The sequence below is a fragment of the Scleropages formosus genome, chromosome 23 (genome assembly GCF_900964775.1).
Source record: "Scleropages formosus chromosome 23, fSclFor1.1, whole genome shotgun sequence".
Lineage (NCBI taxonomy): Eukaryota > Metazoa > Chordata > Actinopteri > Osteoglossiformes > Osteoglossidae > Scleropages > Scleropages formosus.
Genome location: NC_041828.1, coordinates 9,412,926 through 9,435,890, shown reverse-complemented (window position 1 = coordinate 9,435,890; position 22,965 = coordinate 9,412,926). Strand labels below are relative to the sequence as shown.

Sequence of the window (22,965 nt, the reverse complement as noted above, 5' to 3'; positions counted from 1 at the left end):
ACCTGAGCAGTTGTTACAGCACGGATTCCTTCCCTTGCCAACCAAGTTTGTATCTTCATTGTTGCTTACCGATTACTAGAGCCTGAAGGATAAAAAAGCCTCCAAACTGTAATTATATGTTACATTGTGTTAAAATATCAGTTCTTGCGCACATTCTATTACAACGCATCGAGCGGTTCAATTGTAGCAACGAGTCATGGCAACGCAGGGAGTCCCTGGCAACGAGTCACGGCTCCACTTGTGGAATGTAAAGGAACGAGAAGAAGGGAAAAGTTTCGCTGTATTCGAGTCCGCGTGAGTACGGGGGGAAGCTGCTACTTACCGCGTTTACACTCCTTTTCGCACTCCGTTTTTACTGTTTGTTTACTATGGGATGCGGCAGCTCCAGAGTCACTGTTGTGAAGCCTGCGGAACCGCGCAGTTTATATGGAGAAAATCATGAGGTATATGAGCTACAGAAACACTTTCGTCTTCTCTTCTTAGTTTCGTTGTTTTTATTCTGTGCTCTTGTTATCCAAGGAAAAGATCATTCAAAAAATTTCTGTTGGATGTCTTCCGCAGAGTAAACAATGTATACGTAAAGATGTGGATTTATGACGTCATTGTTATAGTTTTGAGACTCCATTGATTGATGCACCTTCATGCAGCCTGTCATTTGGACTGGATTACCAAAAATAAATATACATAAAATGTTAAGGCAAGGGGTGCGGTGGCGCAGTGGGTTGGACCGCAGTCCTACTCTCCGGTGGGTCTGGGGTTCGAGTCCCGCTTGGGGTGCCTTGTGACGGACTGGCGTCCCGTCCTGGGTGTGTCCCCTTCCCCCTCCAGCCTTACGCCCTGTGTTACCGGGTTGGCTCCGGTTCCCCGTGACCCCGTAAGGGACAAGCGGTTCTGAAAATGTGTGTGTGTGTTAAGGCAAATGGTGTTGAAAGTACTGAAGTCACATACAATGGCTGAAAATTCTGTTCTTGTTCTTCAGATATATGAAACCCCCAGAGAGAGCCATATAATTCGCTCAAAGAATGGAATATAATAGAATCAAAATGTATACATGGGGGGTTATGCACATTTGACGTAGTACATAAATTAACTTTAGCTGAAAAATTGTCTTAGATTAAAATATGCGCATGACCATATTAAACAAATGTCACCATTGGCTTCCATATTGCCATTTGTGAATTACTCATTATTTATGACATTGCATTAGAACATTCTTGAGTTTATGGATTTTTTTCAGGTCTTGGTAGTAGAAATGATTGATAAATCAGATCAGATGGAGCAGCTGCTTTGAATGTAGATGCTGAAGTGTTATTTAGTGGCTGGGCTGGAGATTTACTTTCTGGAGCTGATAGATTTCTGAATGTTTTGTGGTAGAAAGGTCCTTTGGAGGCCAGCGCTCAGAGGATTTGTTCCCGAGAGGACTCTGCAGTGTCCAAGCGCACCACAGACAGTGGCCTTGGCCCAGAATCTGGAGATGCAACAGCGCCGTTATCTGGGGCAGGGTCTGCAAAATTTCTACCATTAAGAGGTAACAGACCATTCAAAGTAGAATTTATATTATCAGTCAGCTCACCTTGTCACACCAGAAGGATCACGTTTAGCAGCTTTGAGAAGAGTTTTGAACTTCCGCAGCTGAATGAATGAGTAACATTGTAAGTCACTTTGGTGTAAAACATTAATAAGGAAATACAATAATAAAATGCATTACTATGGGATTCTTAGATGAGGCTCAATCAAAACCTGGATTATGGGTATCTCTTCTGCTTCTGATAGAATGCTATGATTCCTTCTTATAAATAGAATAGAACAGAAGTGTGTATAAGTTCCCAGTGATCTAATGTAGTACCTCAGACATCTATTAGATTCATCTATGTGTGTGTTAGGCCCTGCTCCCATCTTTGCCCAGCAGGAAGTGGAGAGGCAGGATTCCCATGAAATCCTGGAGCAGCTGCTCAGTCAGGGAATCATCCCAGCACCCCCCATCCTTGGAGAGACTGGGAAGGCCTACAGTGTGATGGTGTGTATTGTTCCCCTGCAGAGGAGGCATGTGCTGCTTGCGTAATGTGTCTCACCAGTTAAAGGTTCCTACAGGTTAGAGAACCAAAAGATGACTTCCCCTGAGAATTTAGAATCAACAGATCCTCTGACCTTTAATTGCTGTAAGAGAGCATATCATGCAGGCCTGTGGCTACCAGTGATACACGTTTCTAGTGGGATGGTTGTCATCACTCAGGTGCCCCATCCCCTGCATGTGGGAGACACAGGGAAGCCCTTGCGAAGACCACCTGCACGTCTGGAATCCCTGAAGACCAGGAGCGGACAGCAAATCACCAAGGAGGATATTGAGACCAGGATGATGAGAGCAGAAGAGCGACGGAAGGTACTGCTTGGGGGAGAAAGGCTATGAGTAGCTGATAGCTAAATAGGTTTTTTCCTTCCTGCTAGAGAATTCTCTAAAATGTCTCAGGACAAAACTGCAGCAAGAACTAGTAAAATACACATGGTAGAGCATAACTGAATTTTCCCTGAAGGCATCTTATTTGAATAGTGCAGGAGTAATCATGGTCTGTAAATAGATATCAAAAGCTCTCCACAACCTTATTGTTGAGAGGTACAAATCAGAAGAATATAAAAAATGTCAAAGACATTCAATGTCTCATGGACTAGACTATCTAAGAAGTTGAGCAAGTATGGAACCACCTGGATTTTTTTAAAGATTAGAACGTTTCTTCATAGTTGATGACCAGGCAAAGAGAAAGCTTATCAGGGAGGCTACCAAAATGCCAATGGCAAGCTTGAAGGAGCTTCAGGAATTTCTGGCAGTAAGAGACTATTCCCTGCATATTATGGCCGTTTCTCACATGCGGGTTAGGCTGGCAAGACAAAAGCCATTACTCGCTAAAAAGAACGTACCACCCACATAAACACAGGGAGAACATGAAAGCTCCAGACAGAGCTGGACTTGAGCCCACATCTAAATCCACAATTGAGGACTTCTAAGGCACCAACCCTACTGTTCCAGTCTTATTAGTAGTTGTTGTATTTTTGATCTTAAAACCCCCATCCTTCTTGCTACTTTCTCTTCTGAGATTTGTTTGACATTCATTATACTGAGTTTGCAGGCAACTTCTGGCTACATTTTAAGCAAATATGACTAATAAAGTACCTCTATCACTTTGGTGCTGTCCTTATTTACTTTGTGGAAGTCTGCTGATACCTTCAATAGCCTCTTTGCATCATAACCACTCTTTCCTTCCACCCCTTTGCTCTTCTGTTATACTGTCTATAATCTATCCTTATCTCTCCCATAGGCTCAGGAAGAGATGCTGAAGCAGAAGCTCAGAGCAAAGTCTGCACGGTTCTGTGATGCCACCAGACCCAAAGAGCAGGAGCAGCAGGAGGAGGAAAAGGAAAACAGTCTTGACAGACGAAACATGCCTGCTTCCAGTGAACCCCGTGATGACAGGTCCCTCACGTTGACGTCTCAGTCAACAGAGCAGCACAGACACAAGGGCAGCTACAAGGGAGAAGGGGAGGAGACAGAAAATTTCATTGCCTATGTAGAGAGTGATGGCACCTTTAAACAGGTTTGGTCTGTGCAAAAGCATGATGATGATGACAATGATGATTTTTTTCAGTCCTAATGTTACTGGAACGAATGATTACATTGAGAATCTAGTATGTTTAGGGAGAGACTTATTTTTACTCTGGGCTAACAGGTAGTAAAGTGTAAAGATATCCACTGGTTTACATAAGGGAGTCCACTTAAATTAATTGCTTCCTCTCACAAATTTTGAATCATTATGGAAAAAAATCATTCTCAGCTGCATGTGGAAGCAATGGATACTAGCAGTAGCAATTAATGACATGAGCTTCAAGCCTGACATTTACTGCTTCAAGCCCTGTTTCCTCAAACTAGTGTAATACCTTTTAACAAAGTACTTAACTTCAGTTCCACTAGTAAAAATACCTACCTGTTTAAGGTCAAGTACCGTTAGTCAACGTGGACAAAAGTACTAGCTAAGAACTAATAGTAATGTTCGAATCATAACTCCATTGATAGCTGGAAGGATACCTGTGTGATGTAACTTTCATAAGGAGCTCAATCTTCGAATATGCATGTGCACTTTGAGATAGGTGTGTGTGTGTAAATATATATATATATATACACACACAGATACATATATGCATGTACTTACAGCATATTGTTCTACAGTAATATAGGGGGTGCGGTGGCACAGTGGGTTGGACCACAGTCCTGCTCTCCGGTGGGTCTGGGGTTCCAGTCCCGCTTGGGGGGCCTTGCGACAGACTGGCGTCCCGTCCTGGGTGTGTCCCCTCCCCCCTCCGGCCTTACGCCCTGTGTTACGGGGTAGGCTCCGGTTCCCCGCGACCTCGTGTGGGACAAGCGGTTCAGAAAATGTGTGTGTGTGTGTGTTCTACAGTAAACTTTTTTTATAAGTAGAAAGAGTACACTCTAAAATAATGATAAAAAAGACAGCATAGTAAATACATAAACCAGTAGCATTGTCATCAATGTCATAGGTGTTTATTATAAAGTAATATGTACTGTACGTAATTGTATGTGCTGTACTTTTATACGACTGGCAGCGCGGCAGGTTTATTTACAGCAGCAGCACGAACACGTGAGTGACGCGTTGCGCTACGATGTCGCTCGTCGATCTGAATTTTTCAGCTCCATTAGAATCTTATGGCATCAGCGCCGTATGCGCTCCGTCGTTAAGAAGTGTCTCATGACTGTGGTAGCAATGAGCTTTTACACAGCCGCTACTCCTGTATTGTACGTAATTGTTTGTGTATCTCAAAAAAAAATTGTAGGAAGGTGATCAGGATTCGTCTGTTCTGAGTTTTATGTAGCTACTCGTGCCTCGTGGGATGAACGTTGGTGCATAAGAAACAAACTAACTCTGTACTTAAGATTCACACGTCTGCAACTATGTCTCTGTCTCCTAATGTAATGCACAAGTGTGTTTCTCTGGGATGCATGTCACTTTGGAGAAAAGCGTCTGCTAAATGAATAGATGTAATGTTATGAATGTAATGTGTTAGTATATGTGAAAAGAAAGGCTTCATCCAACGTGTGTTCTGTAGTGGTACCACTGGACGATAGATGGCGCTGTTGACACAGTTTCTGCGCTAAACCAGTCTGTGACCTATCGGTGACCAGGCAACAGCATCATGTAATGTGGCTACAGGTCACTTGTCGGTGACACTGTATTTGGCAACATGTGGTTTTGCTTTTTTGTGAAGCATTCTGTAACAAGGGAAAATGATGGCATTTTATCTGTGATGGAGAGGATGAGAGGTAACCAGTTAGGAGTTTACTGCAATAAGTTGTAATTATTTTATATTTCACACAACCTTGATTACTGCAGATCGTTACGTTTTTACATGTTCAGACATATTTCAGGTGGTTATTGCAGTTCTCTTTCATCCTCATCAGTGTCCTGTAGTGTTCTGTACCCCATTTGTGATAAGTGTGAGTCTGTGGGGGGGGAGGAATGGGGTACTGCAGCTGTCCGTCATCCATCAGCTCCTCCCCAGTTGCCATGGCACTTTTCCAGTGCAGCGGCTGCCACTGTGGACCCGGAATGAATACCTTTTCGGACATGATACCAGCTGAATCTGGAACTGCGCAGCACATGGGCTCTGAATAAAACGCTGGATTGTTTCTCACTGAGGCTATTCTAAATGTCCTCTCATTGGTTCGACATTATTTGATGTGCGAATGTGTGTCATCCACACATTTTACTTTTTCAGTCAAAAATATGAATGCTCAGACCAAAAAGTACAAGTCTGGAAGTGCTGGAACATTCAGAAGATGAAAACTGTAGATCAAACCATCAGCCTGTAGATTAAACTATAGTAAACTGTGTTTATTCATTTGTCTAATGAGAAATGATTTTGTGTCCATACTGGCTAAAATGTTAATGTAGTTACTACAACTGACCACTTGAGCACTTACAAGGTTTACAGTGATAAATTAATTCATGAAGATAATTAGTCCAGTTTGGGCTTTATTTGGCTCTTTTGACGTCAGAGAATTCAAAAGCAGCACCAGTGCTCACACAAACTGAAGAAATGAAGAGGGGGCAACACTATAGGTCCTCCATTGTTGACCACTGTAACCCAATAACAGAACCTGCTTTTGCTATCTACCATCTAAGCCTGACAGGCGGGTGACGGCAAATAAATAAATTATTAGGGCCCGGAGACATTGCCAAACCCTCTCGATCAGGTTGCCGCAAGACCTGCCTTTAAGCCAGAGACACTGTATTTCATACTTCAGCTGTGAGGTTTCAGCCATTCTTTCAACTCTATGAAGATGACAGTGTATGCAGCCTCAGGTAATGGGAGATAATAAGAGATACTTCTCATATCACCAGCACACATTAGAGACGTATGTCGTTCTCCTTTTGTCTATGGGCTCTGGACTTAATTAATGAATAATTTACTGTGCTTGGTATCAGGTTTGTCGGTGTAATTTACAGTAAGAAAAAGACTGCTGTAGTTATTGTGGGAAGCATTTTAAATGGATGAATAAACTACTTTCCTCCAATTTTAAATTTATACACAGCTCCAAGTGTATAAACATACAGATTATTATACAAATGACTTTAGTTATATCACCTCTGATCAAACATAAAATTGACACACAAATGCCAGAGATAAAAATGTGCTAGATTTTTAATATGTGCTCTTAATGGCGGGGGTGTGAAAAGGAAAAGTGTGGTGGACAGGTGACCAATAATAGAAATGCAAGAGTAAGGACAATGTGGAGAGAGCTTATCCTTTGTATTCAGAGGGACTGTGTAGTTATGTTCCTGTAGTATCAGTGCTAGAGTTTTGAAAAGCTGTTGAGTGCAGATGGAAGCTCTAGTAGAGAGTCATTGAGAAGGCGAGGAGTTCGATGGCAGTACACCAAAGTTTTGCTTCATCTGCAGTAGTTACAAATATGCACACCAAGCTGATCATTTAACAACCCAGTTTATATATTAGGAGGAAAGGAAGTATTAACTGCAACACAGTGATACACACACACACACAGTGATACACAAACCCACATAATGGCATCAGCTGTGGACCAAGGACTGAGCCTTGTGGAACCTTTCTTTTCTTTATCTATAAACAGGCAATGGCATAAATGTGTATTGATGTAGTGCAGGTGACACTGGATAGTTTGCTTTAAAATCAAGCTGAGGTACACCAGTCATAATTCAAAATTAACATAATTGTGCAATGAATGCAATATATCAAAGAGATATAGGAGTTAATTTAGCATTTTCAAACTAATGTTGCGTTATACTAACGTTATAGTAAGCCAAGACAACAGGTGGATCACAGGTGTTCTGTTCAGGCCTCTCATGCTTGCCATGTTGGTTAATTACGGTTTTGTCCCACATGCTTCATAGCCACATTCTGTAACACACACAGCTTTATCCCTTAGTGAAACCCTATCTGCACAGCACCAGATCTCAAACGACCACACCTGTCTTCCAGAGCTCGCCACACTGCTGACGCGAACACAAACTCCTTCACTTGTTTTCCTTCCCTGGCATTTTTGGCTGCATTGCCACCTGGTTCAAAAATCCCCAGAGACATGAAATAAGCAGCTATGTCCAGGACTAAATTATATTTTATTTGGGTTAATAAATGTGTGACAGGTGTCAAATAACGTATAGAGTAAATTTGTTATGATATAACCTTGTCTTTATATAATTAATAAAGACATTAATAGCTCCTTAGTTTTCATATCTTTTTTCCATCAACCCCTTGTCCTATGTAGGGAGCAGAGCCAGGGACATTTACTTATTTAGCTGATACTTTTCTCCAAAGCAATTTATAATGTTAATCTACGTAAGAATTATTTATCCATTTGTACAGCTGGGTAATTTTACTGGAGCAATTCAGGGGAAGTACCTTGCTCAAGCATATTACAGCTGGAGGTGGGAATTGGACCTGTGACCTTCAGGTTCAAGAGCAGCAGCTCTAACCACCACACTACCAGCTGCCCTTAGGGTGCCCTAGGGCACACCCTGGATGGAGTGCCAGTCCATCACAGGACAATCACACACACAAAGGGCAGCTCAGAGTCACCAGTTCACCTGAAACACATGTATTTGGACTGTGGCAGGAAACCAGAGCATGCTAAGGAAGCCCAAGTGAACACTAGGAGAATGTGTAAACTCCACACAGAGGGAACTGAGTTCGAACCCATGTCCGAATGCACAGACCGAGAGCCGAAACATCAGCGATATATGATGCACTATCACGTCTCCCCTCTCCTCACAAACCAAGTATTCCTTCTGAATTTAGAGTGTTTACACACTGCAGGTTGGGCAGTGACACAGTAGGAGAGTAGTCCCTTACTGCACAGGGGTGCATTTGCAATGCAAAGGTCTGCAAAACGTGGTCACACTTCCTGGGCTTGAGTTTGGTTACAGCCTTCTACCATTCCGCCTTAAAAAAAGATCATTTGTTTTAATTTAACTGGTAGAAAAAAAGAGAATATGCTGCAGATTTTTTTTTTTTAAAATCTTAAATTAATTTGTGTAGTTTTACACAAGTTTTCACGTGGATGTTTTTTACAGAAACCAAGCGCTGCTCGAATGAATCATTGTGGATGTAATTGTTCATTAAGTTCCTAGCGGTAAGCAGCCGACTAATTGTTTAACTGTCGCAGTAAACCGCGCCGCGTCTCGGTCCTCACGAACACGCGACAAGAAGGTGTCCGCGGCAGCGCGTTCTGGCGCGCGCTCCGCAGCTGTTGGGAGGGGCTCGCAGGAATGGGCGTGTCCTAAGGCGGGTGGGCAGGGATTAAAGGTCGTGGCTGGCAGCGGGTTGGTGAATCAGGATGCGGGAACGAGCGAGGGAGGGGGGGTGAGCGGCGAGGAACGCTCGTTAGGCCCCGCCCCTCCGAGCCCCTGGGGGCGGGGTTACCGCGAGCTCATTTAGCAATGGGTCACAAGCTCACCAGTTAGTTTTCAACAGGATCACGAAGAGGAGTTGCGGACACTTGTTGTTCTCTTGGACAATCCGCTCTCGTTTCCCCTCCCCTTTCCTCAGTGTCGATAAAAGGACGATCTACCTCGAGTCTCATTTTGCTTCATTTAGTTCCCTTCTACCTTCCAATTCCGCGTTATTATCATCGCGTTTGCTTGTACAGGAGCTCAGTCTACGAGTTCCGCCGTTGCACTATTTTCGTTCGCGCCGCGCTGTTCCTCGTGTTGTCGTCGTCGTCGTCGTCGCTGTGTGTTTTTTTTTTTTTTTTTCTTTTTTTTTTTCTTTTTCTTGCACTAAATCCCGCCGGTGAAGATGCACACCACGCAGAAGGACACGACCTACACCAAGATCTTCGTGGGAGGACTTCCATACCACACCACGGACTCGAGTCTCAGGAAATACTTCGAGGTGTTCGGGGAGATCGAGGAGGCGGTGGTGATCACCGACCGGCAGACCGGCAAGTCCAGGGGTTATGGATTCGTGAGTATCTCATACTCATAGTTATACATACTCCAGGCTGATTTTATATATATAGCAACCGGCTCGGGCACTTATTCCGAACACCCCGCCCGGCTGCTACAGATTCGCCGTCACAAGATGATCATGTTGGGGTTGGGGTTAGGGTTAGATTCGGGGGGGGGGCACGCAGCATCATATAAGGAGAAAACGCGCGTTCACGTGCCGGCACGAGTTTGTCCGTTTGAAACGACTCATTTTTGCACATATTCACGCTGACGTGGGAACGAAGGACGTGCGAATGGAAGCGGGCATTTTTTTAATTTGTAATAAACTAAGGGCACAGTTGGTCCCCGAGTGGAGGCGCAGCTGCTTCCTTCGCTTGGAGAATTTTTTTAAAAAAAAGGGAGAAAATAGTGACGCTGAGGGTTCAGGTGAAAGTTACTTTTCCCCGTGACGAGTCAGTTGTTGAGCCTCAACTTGAGGGGGTCGCAGAAGCAGGTGTCTCTTTTTCTCTTCTTGTTCAGCTCCAATGTCTCCTGCTCCCATCACACTGGGATGTTGAGGGAACATCTGGAGTCCTGACCAGCCACTTGGAGTTGCGTTTTCCACCTCCAGCACCTCGAAGCGTGTGTTGCCATGTGGGCTTCGACCCTAACCTCTTCTGCTTGTTGGTCGCGAAGAGGGTAACCCTATCCCCCTTCCGGCCCGGCGCCTTCCCTCCACTCCACGAGTCCTCACGAGTTCACGCCTAGGTGCAAGAAGAGGCGCCGTGGAGTGGAGTGGTATGGAGTTCCACGACGAGACCCAATATGTCACTCCGGTACGGGCTCAACGTCACGCCGATGGGTCCGAGCCTCAGTCTCCTGAAGTGCGCCTCCAACCTCGAGTGAAACGCGTTCCCTCTCCGCTTGAGTGGAAAACAGGTGTCTGAGCCTGCTCTGTACACACTTCTCCTCCCGCGTGTCGCTCTGTGGCCTACCTCCCTGGCGCCTTGTATCGCATCGCGGCGAAACAGCTGTACGGTCAGTCAATAGTAGTCCGTGTAACGTAAACCGTAGCTGTTAGTCTCTCAAATGCATGTTTTCTGCATTTCGCACCCTTCTTGATGCTTTGATTTCCTTCACGTTGCCTACGTGTCTCTCTACCAGTCTCTGGATGCTCTTTCGTGTTGATTCCGCACAGATGGGATTAAATGGGGGCTCAACAAGTGCGCTGTTCAGGCCCCAGACTTCATGTAGAGGATGCAAGATCTTGTGCGCTGTCACATTGAGCTCAGGTGGAGCAGAGCTGCTCGAGGTGTCAGTTTGGTGGTTCGGGGCTGTGGCACTGCAGGGGTGGAATATATGCTTCGGATCTGTGAGGTTCCAGGGGTGTAACTTCGGCTTTAAACGTGGGCGGTGGAGAATGTGATAAAATTTGGGGACATTTTGGATTGAAGCGAGTCTGTTTGTTGGAAGAAGCTGTGACAGCTTTGCATGCTGGTCCAAAATCTGCCCCCGCTTTTTTGCCCCATTAGGTGACGATGGCAGACCGGAGCGCAGCGGACAGAGCCTGCAAGGACCCCAACCCCATCATTGATGGAAGGAAGGCCAATGTCAACTTGGCCTACCTGGGAGCTAAGCCCAGGGTGATGCAACCAGGTGAGCAGGGGAACTTTTTCCCTTCTTCCCTCAGAATTCATATCATCAGGGTCATGTTCATGAGTGATACCTGCACTCTGAATTATACAGCATAAAATGGCCCAAGAGAACTAAACTGCCCTTCGCAATTCAGACACCCAGTGTAAGTCTATCCCGTCAAAGCTCAAAAGCGTACTTCATACACCTGCTAAACAACATGTGTGTACAGTGTGGACTAGATTGATGCATGTGTGATGCTGAGACTGGATTGGACACCACTATGAACCCCACATACTGTACAGCCACAGCAGTGTTGTATATCATCTAAGCTGATCATTCAGTGGTTTATTTTCTCCACTGTGAATGTGGGTGTATGAGTAACCGTTCTGGTAAATTTTTCATTCAATGCATATGGCTACTGTTGCCAAAGGCAAATGACACAGTAACTGGAACATTGAATGGATATAAATAAATGTTGACTATTATAATTGTTATTTTAAATGGAGCATGTTTTGTCCTTTAATTCAAGGGGAAAGTGCATCTTTACATTCTGATTCCTGGAAGTTAAAGGATTACTCCTTGACAAATATCTGATTGCCGTACAAGAAGTAATGAACACTTGTGATGCCTTTTTCCAGGCTTTACCTTTGGTGTTCCCCAGATACATCCAGCATTTATCCAAAGGCCTTATGGGTAAGTGACATTTGTAACTTTAGCACAAAGAGCAGAGTGTGAGTAACCTTCCCTTATATTATCTATTTCAGAGTAATAAATAGTGTATATTTCTCATTGTTAATGTCCCGTTGGCCGTAGGTGAAAAACGTTCAGTTTCTTTAGATATTTCAGTTATTTGTGTTCCAGATGGACTCATTTCTTCCTCATTCATCCATAAAGAGATGTTTGCTGTGGATGATTTGAATTAACGTTCTTCTGGAGTCCAGCATTATAGCCGATACCCCCTTTCTCCTGTACCTTGGTTTGAGTGTGTGTTTTGTGTTGTATTTATTAATCATCCTGATAGAAGTCTCCGCTTGACTCAATGTTGTCTATTTCTCTCTGGTTCGACAGGGTCGATTACAGTTAAGATAACTGATGGGTTGAGGAATAGCTGAGTCCGCATTTCGCAGATCAGTGTTACCAGTAAACTCAAACAATACACAAACAAGCTCAAATGGTGATTAAAGATGCATGTATGTTGTTTTTTTTTTTTTTTTTTTTTTTGTTTTTATGTTTTTTGAATAGTCATTAGAACTGTGTGTGCTTTTTTTACCGAAATGAAGTGGTGTTGATATCTAAACTGTGTGCTTTTATTTAATGAAAAAAAGCTGAATTGAAGGTTTTTGGTGTTGTATTTTACTGTTTTTCCCAGTTTTGTTGAGGAGTGTTAACTTTGCTAGGGGGAGCAAAGGGATTTTTTTCTTGTACTTGATGCTTTTTTTGCTATAGCTTGTGATTTATATTTCTTTTGGTTAACAAGGTGTTTTGTTTGTCTTGTTGTTGAGTGAGTGCCACTTTCTGTGTGCAGCAGCACCCCTCAAAGAAACCCAACTACTCATTGCTTGCATGTGGCAGTTTTCCTTCTTTTAATTTTCATTTTGACATTTATGACATTTCCTATTAACCCTAAACTGTGACTCTCATCTCAAGTGACTGGGAATCGTGTCCACAATCTGTCTGTCTCTCCTTCGCACCCTCTCTCATTTCCTACCTAATTTCTCTTTTCCCTTCATACGTTTTCCCTTTCCAGCTGTCACGTTAGTTTAAGCCCTTCGCAGGGTTCAGATCTGCGCGGAAAAAGCTGCGGAGCTCTACGGTGTCAGTGAGAGGTCGTGAGATGTTAGGAAAAGGTGGCAGGCAAGTGACAGTGAAAGACCAAGTGCTGCGGATGGTGCAACCGTCCTGCTTATTCTGATGCGCACTTGCCAGAGAGGGAAAAAATTGGACAAAAGAGTAGCGTAATATGGGGAAGGCGGAAATAAGACGAACAGTGAGAAGGAGAACAAAGTACAGAAGGAAGGAGTGGTAATGAGGATTGAGGGGAAAGGTGATGGGGCAACTAAACAACACAGACCATTGACATGGCAACAAGGGAGTGGACAACGGCTGCGACTGTTTGGGCTCGCTTAATTTATTTGACTCCATTAATTTTAGTTCTTCCTGTGGTGGGGCCGTTCGGTGGTTTGCGAGGCCTCCGCTGCCACGCAAACAAATGCGCGCCAGCACCGTGGCCTCTGAGCTAGCTCTCATCACATGGGTCTGCAGCGTTAGAAAAACAAGCTACTCCATTGTGCTGCACAAAGCTGGGAGTGCTGACGATGCAGTCCCCCGTGAAGGCTGAACTCGGGTAGGAAGGGAGGGGGCCAACGGGGGTGGGGGCTGGGTCCCGGGTCCCCGGGTCCCGGGTCCCAGACATGACAAAGGGCTTTAAACAGGAGGGAAGGACAGGCAGCGACGTTTTAAAGCATTTTGGAGCCGTCACATGGTAATCCCTCAAAGTGGGCTGTCTCATCCTTGGCATGTGGCACATTTCTTTTTTCCCTCCCCCCGCCGCCGTCCGCTGCCGCACGCCATGTGACACCGTTTCCTAAAATGTTCCTAACGATGCGAACGTCGCAGCCCTTAATAATAGATGTGTCTGATACGCCGGTGGACAGGTGTTCTTCCTCACTGGTGGAGGTCACACAAGTGATTGACAAAGACCTTTATTTAGCGCTGAACTTTCAGGACTGCTGGAGCCAATGGCCAGGAAGAGTTTATATTGAGTAACAAACTGCACAGCTTGGAAGAGCATTGGGGTAACAGCGGTATTTTTATCTGGGCTTCGAAATCCTGGCATCCCGAGAGAAAAAGTGGCTTGTCGAATGCCGTTGACCGCCGTTGAGACTTTGCGGCCTCCCAAAGACTTTATGGCTTGCATCTAACATCCCGTCGCCATAGAATCCCACTAAACTGGTGTTTTCCTTCTTGTTAATATTTTATAGATAGGGCCCGAAGAACACTTCTTTTTATTTTTCCATGGAAGGAAATTCTCAAAAAGGCATCAGTGCATAAGTATGTAGTTACATCTGTCTGTTCCCTTATCTCTTCTCACTTTTTCTTTTTTCGGTGGACTTCTCCGCTGGCCGAATTGCGCACTGTGTGAAGTTCAAATTGATTACATGACGCTTCCTCTTTAACACCTAACATTTCGGACGCGTGGCAGAGGCGCGCAAGTAGCTGCTCGACTCACCGAGCCATAATACGAGTTGTTATTTTGTATTTTAAGAAACAGAAATGCCGAGTGGTGGGCATATTAGGATATTGAAAGGATGAGGAAAGAAGGGGAAAATTTTCCCTCATCCATGCTGCAGCCCATGGATGGGAACGTGGCTGAAATGACTTCACGCAGCCGTTGGAAGTAATTTTTAGAACGATGGGTTAGCTGGGCGGAAAATAGCTGGGCTCCAGCCCCTGCTGTCACTCAGAGATGGACCCAGGCAGCTCGGCTCCTGTCACTCTCTGTATTTGTGCGAGTTTGGTAGTGTGTTTCCGTGTGTATTGGTGTAAGCAAGAGGTGTGTATGCACATCCAAACGGATGTAAAAGTCCCAAGTGCTGGAGAGGAGGGACGAGTTCAGTGACTGAACATTAGGTGCAACAATCTCTTTACATTCTGCCAAACGCATTAATTTAGTGTCGTTTCAGGCAAACGGTATAGGCAATGTATACAATATAAACAGCGTATAACAATGTGATGCATAATTGGAAGAATGAGAGTCTGAAGTCATATCTGTTGTATTCCTCGTATGTTCTTGAGCTCCAAGTGCTCTTAACGTTGGGCAGACCCGTATGAAACAGACATTTGATTTTTCTGCAGCCAAGTTCTGATGGGCCATTTATAAAACAATAATCATTTCCAGATAGGTAGCGATCGATGACTACACACTAAAGGGACAGGAATGTGTCAAAGGAGAGGTGACGCAGGCTGGCGATGGGAAGCTTCTTGGAGAAGCCTTTTGGACGTTCCTCCTCCTCAGTCGCCTGTCTAACAGAAGCACCCTGTCGCGCTCTGTGGCCTTACAGCTCGTCCCCGCCTTGCTTCATCCTCGTTGATTTTAACCCACGTAACTGTGTCGTCTGTATTTTGGAAAGTGAGAAACACGGACCAGTAGCAAAGAGACCGTGAGCAAGCTTGGGTAGCGTTGCGTGTTCAAATAAGCGTCCTTGTTATATTTTTGGTGTGCGTTCTAAACCCTGTGTGTGTATTTGTGCTTATGTGTGTTTCGAGGGGGCTGTGTACACTCCTCGGGAGCAGTAGCGTGATGTGTGGTGTTTTGCTGTGTGAATTAGCTCATGTTGTGACTGTAACTGTCTCGTGACAGCAGCGTGCCAGGCCGGGCATCTGTGCAACATGTCGTAGGAGCTTCTTTGACCTTTGACCTGAGTGAGAGCTGCACTAGATTCCCCCCCCCCCCCCCCTCCCCTTTCCAATGAGTGGTTATGCTGTGATGATACTTGTGGACTGTGACATTTTTGTGACGCCTGCATTTGTACATTTTGGTCTTTTTCCTGTTAATATAGTTTGGAGTCCTTTTTTTTTTTTTTTTTTGTATCTGGGATGGAGTTTTGCCTACATAATGGAGTGCTGAAAATAGGGTTGCCATGATAGATGTATTTCTTTTCTTTTCTTGTCATTTGAAATGATAAAATTTATTTTGGATTTTGCACAGATTTGAAACACACCACTATTAAAATAATTAATTAATGTGGTTTTTTTTTTTTTTTTGCGCTGAACCCTTTGAGTATTCCTCGGAGTTGTGGACTTGAAAAGGAAACATTCTAGAGCATACTGCTAATGAATTCCTTTTATAAGCGAAAACTAACCACTTTCTTCCATCTAAATTGCTGTATTACAAAGCAGCTCAGTTTTTCAAGTTTATGGCAGTAGGTAGTGCAGTAGTGAAGAACAGATTTGAGTGTTTTTGTATCAATCCCCAATAGGCCCCTGCTTCAGTACTATGAAGCTTGCCACTTAACCTAAATTCCGCTTAAATACCCAGAAGTATTAATAGGAAAAATCCTAAGTCACACTCGATGAAGGCATTAGGTAAGCAATGAAAAAAGTTCTCGTCATTTATTATCTTCCCGCTACCCCCCCCTTAACCTGCTGTACACTACAGCTGTGCAGCAACACCACAAATCTCAGGGGTCTTTAGGGCATGTGGGACTGAAAGCCCCAGCGACGTGTGTCACAGAGGACAACTGACCCTGAAAGAGGTTGGGAGGCCTGACTGCATACGTAACGAGTGTCCGAATGTGCTCTTTGTTCCCGAGTGCTTATTTAATCAAAATGCCCTTCTCTCTGCACTGTCCAGCCAGCGGCTCTTTGTCCAAGTGCAGGGGGGAAACAGCCAGCAAAGTCCTTTTTGAAAACTGTCCAGCTGTCAAAACGGCAGTGACAACTCCACAATGCCGCCTCATCCCTCTGACACAGTCCCTTGCCTCAGGCTCTGGGGGTGGATGGGTGGGGATGAAACCCTCGCTGGTGTGCACGTGACTAAGCAAACCTGACTCTGCCATTGCCTCAGACTGGGACCTAAATGAGTTTGGAACTACAAACCACCTGTAAATTGTCACTAATCTGAAGCTGTGATGAATGTAACAATTGTTATTTCTCTGTTTTTTCTTTTCCCCAGTCAATCTCTATTTTGGCAACCCTATATGTCTAATAACAGCTGGATGGAGTTTCCGTGGTGTTTTGAATGGTGTATTTCAAGAAGTGTGTGTGTGTGCGTGTGTGTGCGTGTTTGTGTGTTTGAGCGCATGCTCAGTGCTGTGCGATGAAATCACTAAGGTTCCTCCTTTGCCCTGCAGGATCCCTGCTCACTACGTGTACCCCCAGGCCTTCGTGCAGCCCAGCGTGGTGATACCCCATGTCCAGCCAGCCGCCGCCACAGCCACCGCCTCCTCGCCCTACATCGACTACACTGGCGCCGCCTACGCCCAGTACTCCGCTGCGGCGGCGAGTGCCGCTGCAGCCGCCGCCGCCTATGAGCAGTACCCGTACGCCGCCTCGCCTGCAGCGCCGGGCTACGTGGCCACCGCTGGCTACGGCTACGCAGTCCAACAACCTCTGGCAGCCGCCGCCCCGGGTTCCGCTGCCGCCGCTGCAGCCGCGGCAGCCGCCTTCGGCCAGTACCAACCCCAACAGCTGCAGGCGGATCGCATGCAATAGCAGCCCTTGGACCGGCTGGACATATAGGGGTGGAGGCTGTGCAGGACCCCAGCCGCTGCATGGCTGAGTGAGGAGGGAGCAGCAGGGCAAAGGGGCAGATATTGTGAAGGAGTCAGCTCTTGGGTAGAGGTCGTGGTGAAATGGAAATCCCTTGGTTTTCCAACTTGCAGTGATTATAGCAAAAAGGAAAGGAGGAGAAAAAAAAAAAAAAGGAAAAAATAAGCAGAGCATACTGAGGAAGATTTACTTTATCAATAATATTATCAACAACAATATGACTATTATTGTAATTGTTGTTATTATCACTGTTATTTTATTAGGATATTTATTAAGAGAGGAGAAAAGCAACAACTAAACTGGTATTAATGTGGGCAAGGCCTTAAATTCCACTTTCGTTACAATGAGTATAATTTAGGAAATGCTTTTCTTTAGAGGACATTTAGACATGTCCCTGTATGTTTTGGTTCTGAAGGCCTGTATCATATATTTATTATCCTTTTGAAGGCTCTTTTTGTACTGTCTTCTCAAGTGCATTGAAGTTTTTTCAGGGAAATATAGTATTTTCCAGTGAATTAAAGACCTCTACAGATCAGGGACTTGTAGCTGAACGCATGGGAAATAAGAAAAATGAAGAAAGAAAACAAGTAGCTTATATCCTTATGTATAAACTACCTTCGATCTTCCTAATGCTGAATGTCCTTTTCTACTTTATCTTGACCTATGCAAAACAAAACAAAAAAATCCAGCTCAATAATTGAAACAAAAGACAGATACTCCTTTTTATATATATATATAAATATATATAAAACCTTGTCTTCTACAAAGGGCATCGAACAATATGAAAGCACCCCCGGCAAGGCGGAAATTGGCTTTGAGAGGCGAGCAGACACGATAATTCCAATACAGTCACACAAACACAAGTTGTCACAGATGGGGAAAAATATACATGTATACAGGGCACGGCAACACAGGAACAGTGACGGCATTCTCATCTTCTTCTCTGGCTTTCCGCGGACAAGGATTGGCCCTTGGGGACGGGGCAAGGCGCTGGAGTCCCAGCAGGGCCGTTGGCAGCAACAGTCGCAGCATTAGCAGCTGCTGGGACCGTCGGCGGCACAGGCCGAGCGCTCTGGAAGGAACGCGTCACTTGTGCTCGTTTGTTGAGCTGTCACATTTTTAAATCCCCTCCACCCGTCCGTTTTGGGAACAGACTTCAACCGCTGGCGTCAGCAGCTCTGGCCTTAGAGCTAGGGGGGCTGGGAATGGGATTAGATTGCGACAGAGACCTTTCTGTTTGCTGCACCTGTCCACCAGGGTGGGCGTTTGGAAAGGGGGACGGATGGACGGAGGGACGGACGAGCGGATGGGGCGCAGAGAAATATGTGAGAGGCGGAGCAGAAAGGCAGAAGACAATGTGACGGTTAAAACCCTTCAAAATCAGACTGTAACTTGTTATCAATGCCAGTGGACATCTTGTAATACTGTCCCTGTGTTTTTGTGCCCATTTATACAACTGAGTTTATGACTGAAAGGTAAAGAATAAATTAAACAAATAAACGGCTCCTTTCATCCAGAAGACCTAATTTTATTAGCCCATCTTTTTGTTAAATAGCAGCACTGTTGTTGAAAGGGTTAAAATATGAGTATGTGGTTCCTCCTGTGCCTTACATGTGTTGTACTATTTAAGAGATCTATTTAAGATATTTATTTTGAGTCTGACAATGTTGCGCACTAAGGAAGGGGACTTAGTGGCAGTACTGTATAACTGATATGTATTCATCTCATGGCATATAAGTTATTGAGTAGTAGCAGTAGTAATGGTAATAGAAATGGTAGTATTGCTAGCATTAACATATTCAACCAAAAATGTTGACATAGGATTTATTTAAGATACAAATCTGTATGTGCACTGTACTATTATATATTTTTGCCTCTTGAATTTTAGAATATGACATTAAATATTGGCTAGTTTTATGCCTTTTGTATGGAAACCTATTTTAAATTCAGGCCTGTTCTTGGGCAGATAGTACTCTGCCTCTTTCATGTTTAGAAATGTAGACAAGAAAATATTAAAAAGATATATATTTAAAAAAAAAAAGAAAGAAAAACAAACAAACAAACAAAGCGCGGAAAAGCTGCTTTCTACATTAGAATGTATGTTCTTTGTCCGGCTAGGATAGCTGTGCTTCTACTGCTTTTATAATTCACAAGATGGACTCTTTTACACTGTCAGCAATTTTTATACTTGAACTCTTTCTTACAAGGGAATACATGCAAATAAACAACAAAAAACTTTTTAAGAGAGCTTTTCATCGTCACTGGATTACAGTATGTAAAGTGTTTGCGGGAAATGCCAGTGTTATTTACTATTTGAATGCAAGTCATGTTGGTATTATATAATTTCAGATTTTCGGTACTATTTACTCAAAGTGGGGAAAAATAAAAGTTCTGTATCCAACCGTTGCTGTGGCTGTGTGTGTTAATGGCGGAGGGGGCTGCTCTCTTTCTTTTACCTAAACTGTTGATGAGCTGTGTTCTAGAGCTGGCGCCGAGCTGTCAGACGGGCCACCTCAGCTAGGGGCTCACAACTGGAGACTGTTTGCTCAAATCCCCTGCTGGATTACACACTGCCTAAATATTTATACATTTTGCGTTCAGGTAAAATCTCAGTCTTTACCCACGAGAGAGTGCGGCTTTATTGATTGTAGTCTGTGCCGAGAAGTAGACATCCTTGTCACTGCCCAATTTGCTCATCTCGTTTTCAGGGAAATATGTTTAAAAGTGTATATAATTCAAGCTGGGCCACTCCCCCTTCAGTTAATTTTGGGGTTTCAATCTAGCTGTGAATTTGTATAAGCAATTCTGACTGTAATTCTCCAGGAGAAGTGATCTCATAGGCCCCTTTTACACACATGCCAGTTCGAGCTACTTTAGCATTTACATTTATTCATTTAGCGGATGCTTTTCTCCAGAGTGACGTACATCTCTGAGAAAATACAACGTGTGCACTACATCAGCAGAAAGAAAGCCTTAGATGGAGACGCGTGATTCTAAAGCACAGTTACTTTCCACCATGGGAACCAGCGTAGATCACACGAGTAGCTGCGTATGGGTTTATCCAAAAAAATCAGCAGTTACTAATCACATTCCTATTTTTTAATTCAACATTTACGTTACAGGAGTAGCTGTGTGAAATTTTATCCGATATTCAACAGTTATGACCTCAAAGTCGTAGAGCACGAACATCTACATATTACGTGAACTGAGGAAATCGTGGGAGAAGTCAGTCCGAAAGAGACGAGTTTTAAGACCCTTCTTAAATGTAGACCGGGATTCAGCAGTTCTGAGGGAGAGGGGGAGGTCGTTCCACCACAGTGCCAGAACCGAAAACCTTTGTGCTTTTGCTTTCGATCCTTTTGTGCGTGGCTATAGTGTGAATGAGTTCAGCAAAGCAACAGTCCAACTGCATGCAAAAACAGGGATATTTTATAATAACAGCATCACACTGTCCACATCAGCCTCATCTCAGAATGCCCCCCTGTGCAAGCTTAACTGCGAGCGTCTTGGGCTCTATTACTTTTGGTTGTATGCCCATCCCTGGGTGTCTCTCAGCGTGTGCATGTGTCTGAGGGAGGACGGAGCAGAAGTGAAAAAATGTGTAGAAAACCGTACTGTCTTACAGAGGGGAGATTCTTTCTGCTGGGCTCAGAGGTACTAAGTCGAAGCGAATAGGTTTCTCTTGTGGAAGTGGTGTGCTGTCGCATGGCAGCTCCACATACTGCCCCCGTAGATGTGCTGGTATGTGAAGGGCCTCTTGACAGGCCTTTGTGCCAGGGTATTTGTGCATGAGTCACCCTCAGCCCCATGCTTTACTCCTGTTGCTACCCTCTCTACTACAGTATTGAACCTTGTTTTTGTCACTTGGGATATAGATATAAATAAACCTGTGGTTTGCACCTGATTTGTTTCCACAGTTTTGTTTTGACCAGATGGAAGTTTACTTCAGCTGAAACATAAATACCAAAGTTTCTATCAAAAGAGAATTTTAACGAAGCTCAAAGCACGTACTCATGAGTAACGGTGAGCTTGCTCACGCTCAAAACACACTTTTTTCACATCATTCTCCACCGGAGCATTTGGAAGTGTGTGAATAAGACAGAGAAACTGTGTGAAATCTGGAGTGAAGGGCTTCTGCTTTTATTAGCAAACAATTAAGATCGCTAATTAAAACTCATAACTATACGTGGCTGATGAGAGATAATAGCAACTGCAGCAAATACGCCTTTAGGTGTTTAATCGGTTCCAGCTGGATTCCTTTGCCTCAGGAAGTGACGAAGTGTGAGATTCTGTGAGATTCTGAGCTCAAGTCCTTGGGCTGCCAACAGATGAATCAGCGAGACTGAGAAAATCTCATCCTTCCAGCCTAAATATAATACATGCCATCCATTGTGTAATGAAATGTAAGCTTAATATCAGTTCTGTGGTCGGTGTTTTATTATGATTCATTATTTTAGCTGAAGGGGGGCTCGGTGGTGCAGTGGGTTGGACCAAGTCCTGCTCTCCGGTGGGTCTGGGGTTCAAGTCCCACTTGGGGTGCCTTATGACGGACTGACGTCCCATCCTGGGTGTGTCCCCTCCCCCTCCAGCCTTACACCCTGTGTTGCCGGGTTAGGCTCTGGCTCCCTGCGACCCTGTATGGGACAAGTGGTTTCAGATTTTGTGTGTGTATTTTAGCTGATCTTTTTCTCCCAAACAAGTTACAATCTTTGGTTTGTGCACTAAGCTACTTACATTTACCCGTAGCTGGGCAATCTTCAATGGCGTAACCGCCTTGGTCAAGGATACTACAGCAAGAGCATGATTTGAACCTGGATCCTTCAAGCGGAAAGTAACAGCCCTAACTATTACACTAGCTGTTGGTATTATCATGCATTATATAACACACTCACTCACCTTATTAACAGTGTTTACCACGTTTCAGGTAATCAGAAGCATGCTATTGGGTTTGCGTTAAACTGATCTATTTGCGCAACTAGCCCCTATTATGGAATGTGTCAAAGATACATATTTCTAAGCTTGCTTAATATTCATAGTCACTGAAATGTGGTTTAAAGTGTCAGTCACCGATTTCTCGGCCAGAGGTTCCAGAGGCTACGGTTTCAATAAGGCAGATCCCATGTTACCTGTAATAGCCACATACACCTGAGCTCAGAATCCCCCGTCGTGACTCCCAGCAGCCAGAGAACCACAGCTGACAAAGCCTCAGTAAATAATTCAGGAGCTTTCTTCCCAGATAGGGATGGCCGCACCGCCCGCTCCCAGTGACACGTCTATTTTCACCGTCCCGTTTCTGCTCCTGTAACCCAAAACCAGCTAGCGAGCCAATGCGAGAGCATAACACAGCAGCGGGCCAGTATCTCCACGTGGCATTCGGGACGTTCCCATCCCACACACACACACACATTTTCAGAACCGCTTGTCCCATAGGGGGTCACGGGGAACCGGAGCCTACCTGGCAACACAGGGCGTAAGGCCGGAGGGGGAAGGGGACACACCCAGGACGGGACGCCAGTCCGCCGCAAGGCACCCCAAGTGGGATTCGAACCCCAGACCCACTGGAGAGTAGGACTGTGGTCCAACCCACTGCGCC

The 22,965-nt window shown here is 44.6% G+C and overlaps 2 protein-coding genes across 2 annotated transcripts; both read left to right on the top strand.

Annotated features, from left to right (window-relative positions):
• The first annotated feature begins 246 nt into the window (after positions 1–246).
• Positions 247–4,113, top strand: stmnd1 (stathmin domain containing 1). The gene is made up of 5 exons (XM_018750473.2): positions 247–443; positions 1,375–1,528; positions 1,884–2,017; positions 2,234–2,380; positions 3,312–4,113. The coding sequence occupies exons 1-5, from the start codon at positions 369–371 to the stop codon at positions 3,642–3,644; spliced, it is 843 nt and encodes a 280-aa protein (XP_018605989.1). The 5' UTR covers positions 247–368; the 3' UTR covers positions 3,645–4,113.
• A 4,143-nt stretch (positions 4,114–8,256) lies between these two features.
• rbm24a (RNA binding motif protein 24a) lies at positions 8,257–19,773 on the top strand. Its single transcript, XM_029248439.1, has 4 exons — positions 8,257–9,504; positions 11,000–11,123; positions 11,741–11,795; positions 16,955–19,773. Exons 1-4 carry the CDS (start codon positions 9,337–9,339, stop codon positions 17,313–17,315), a joined length of 708 nt encoding a protein of 235 aa, XP_029104272.1. The 5' UTR covers positions 8,257–9,336; the 3' UTR covers positions 17,316–19,773.
• Positions 19,774–22,965: the final 3,192 nt, after the last annotated feature.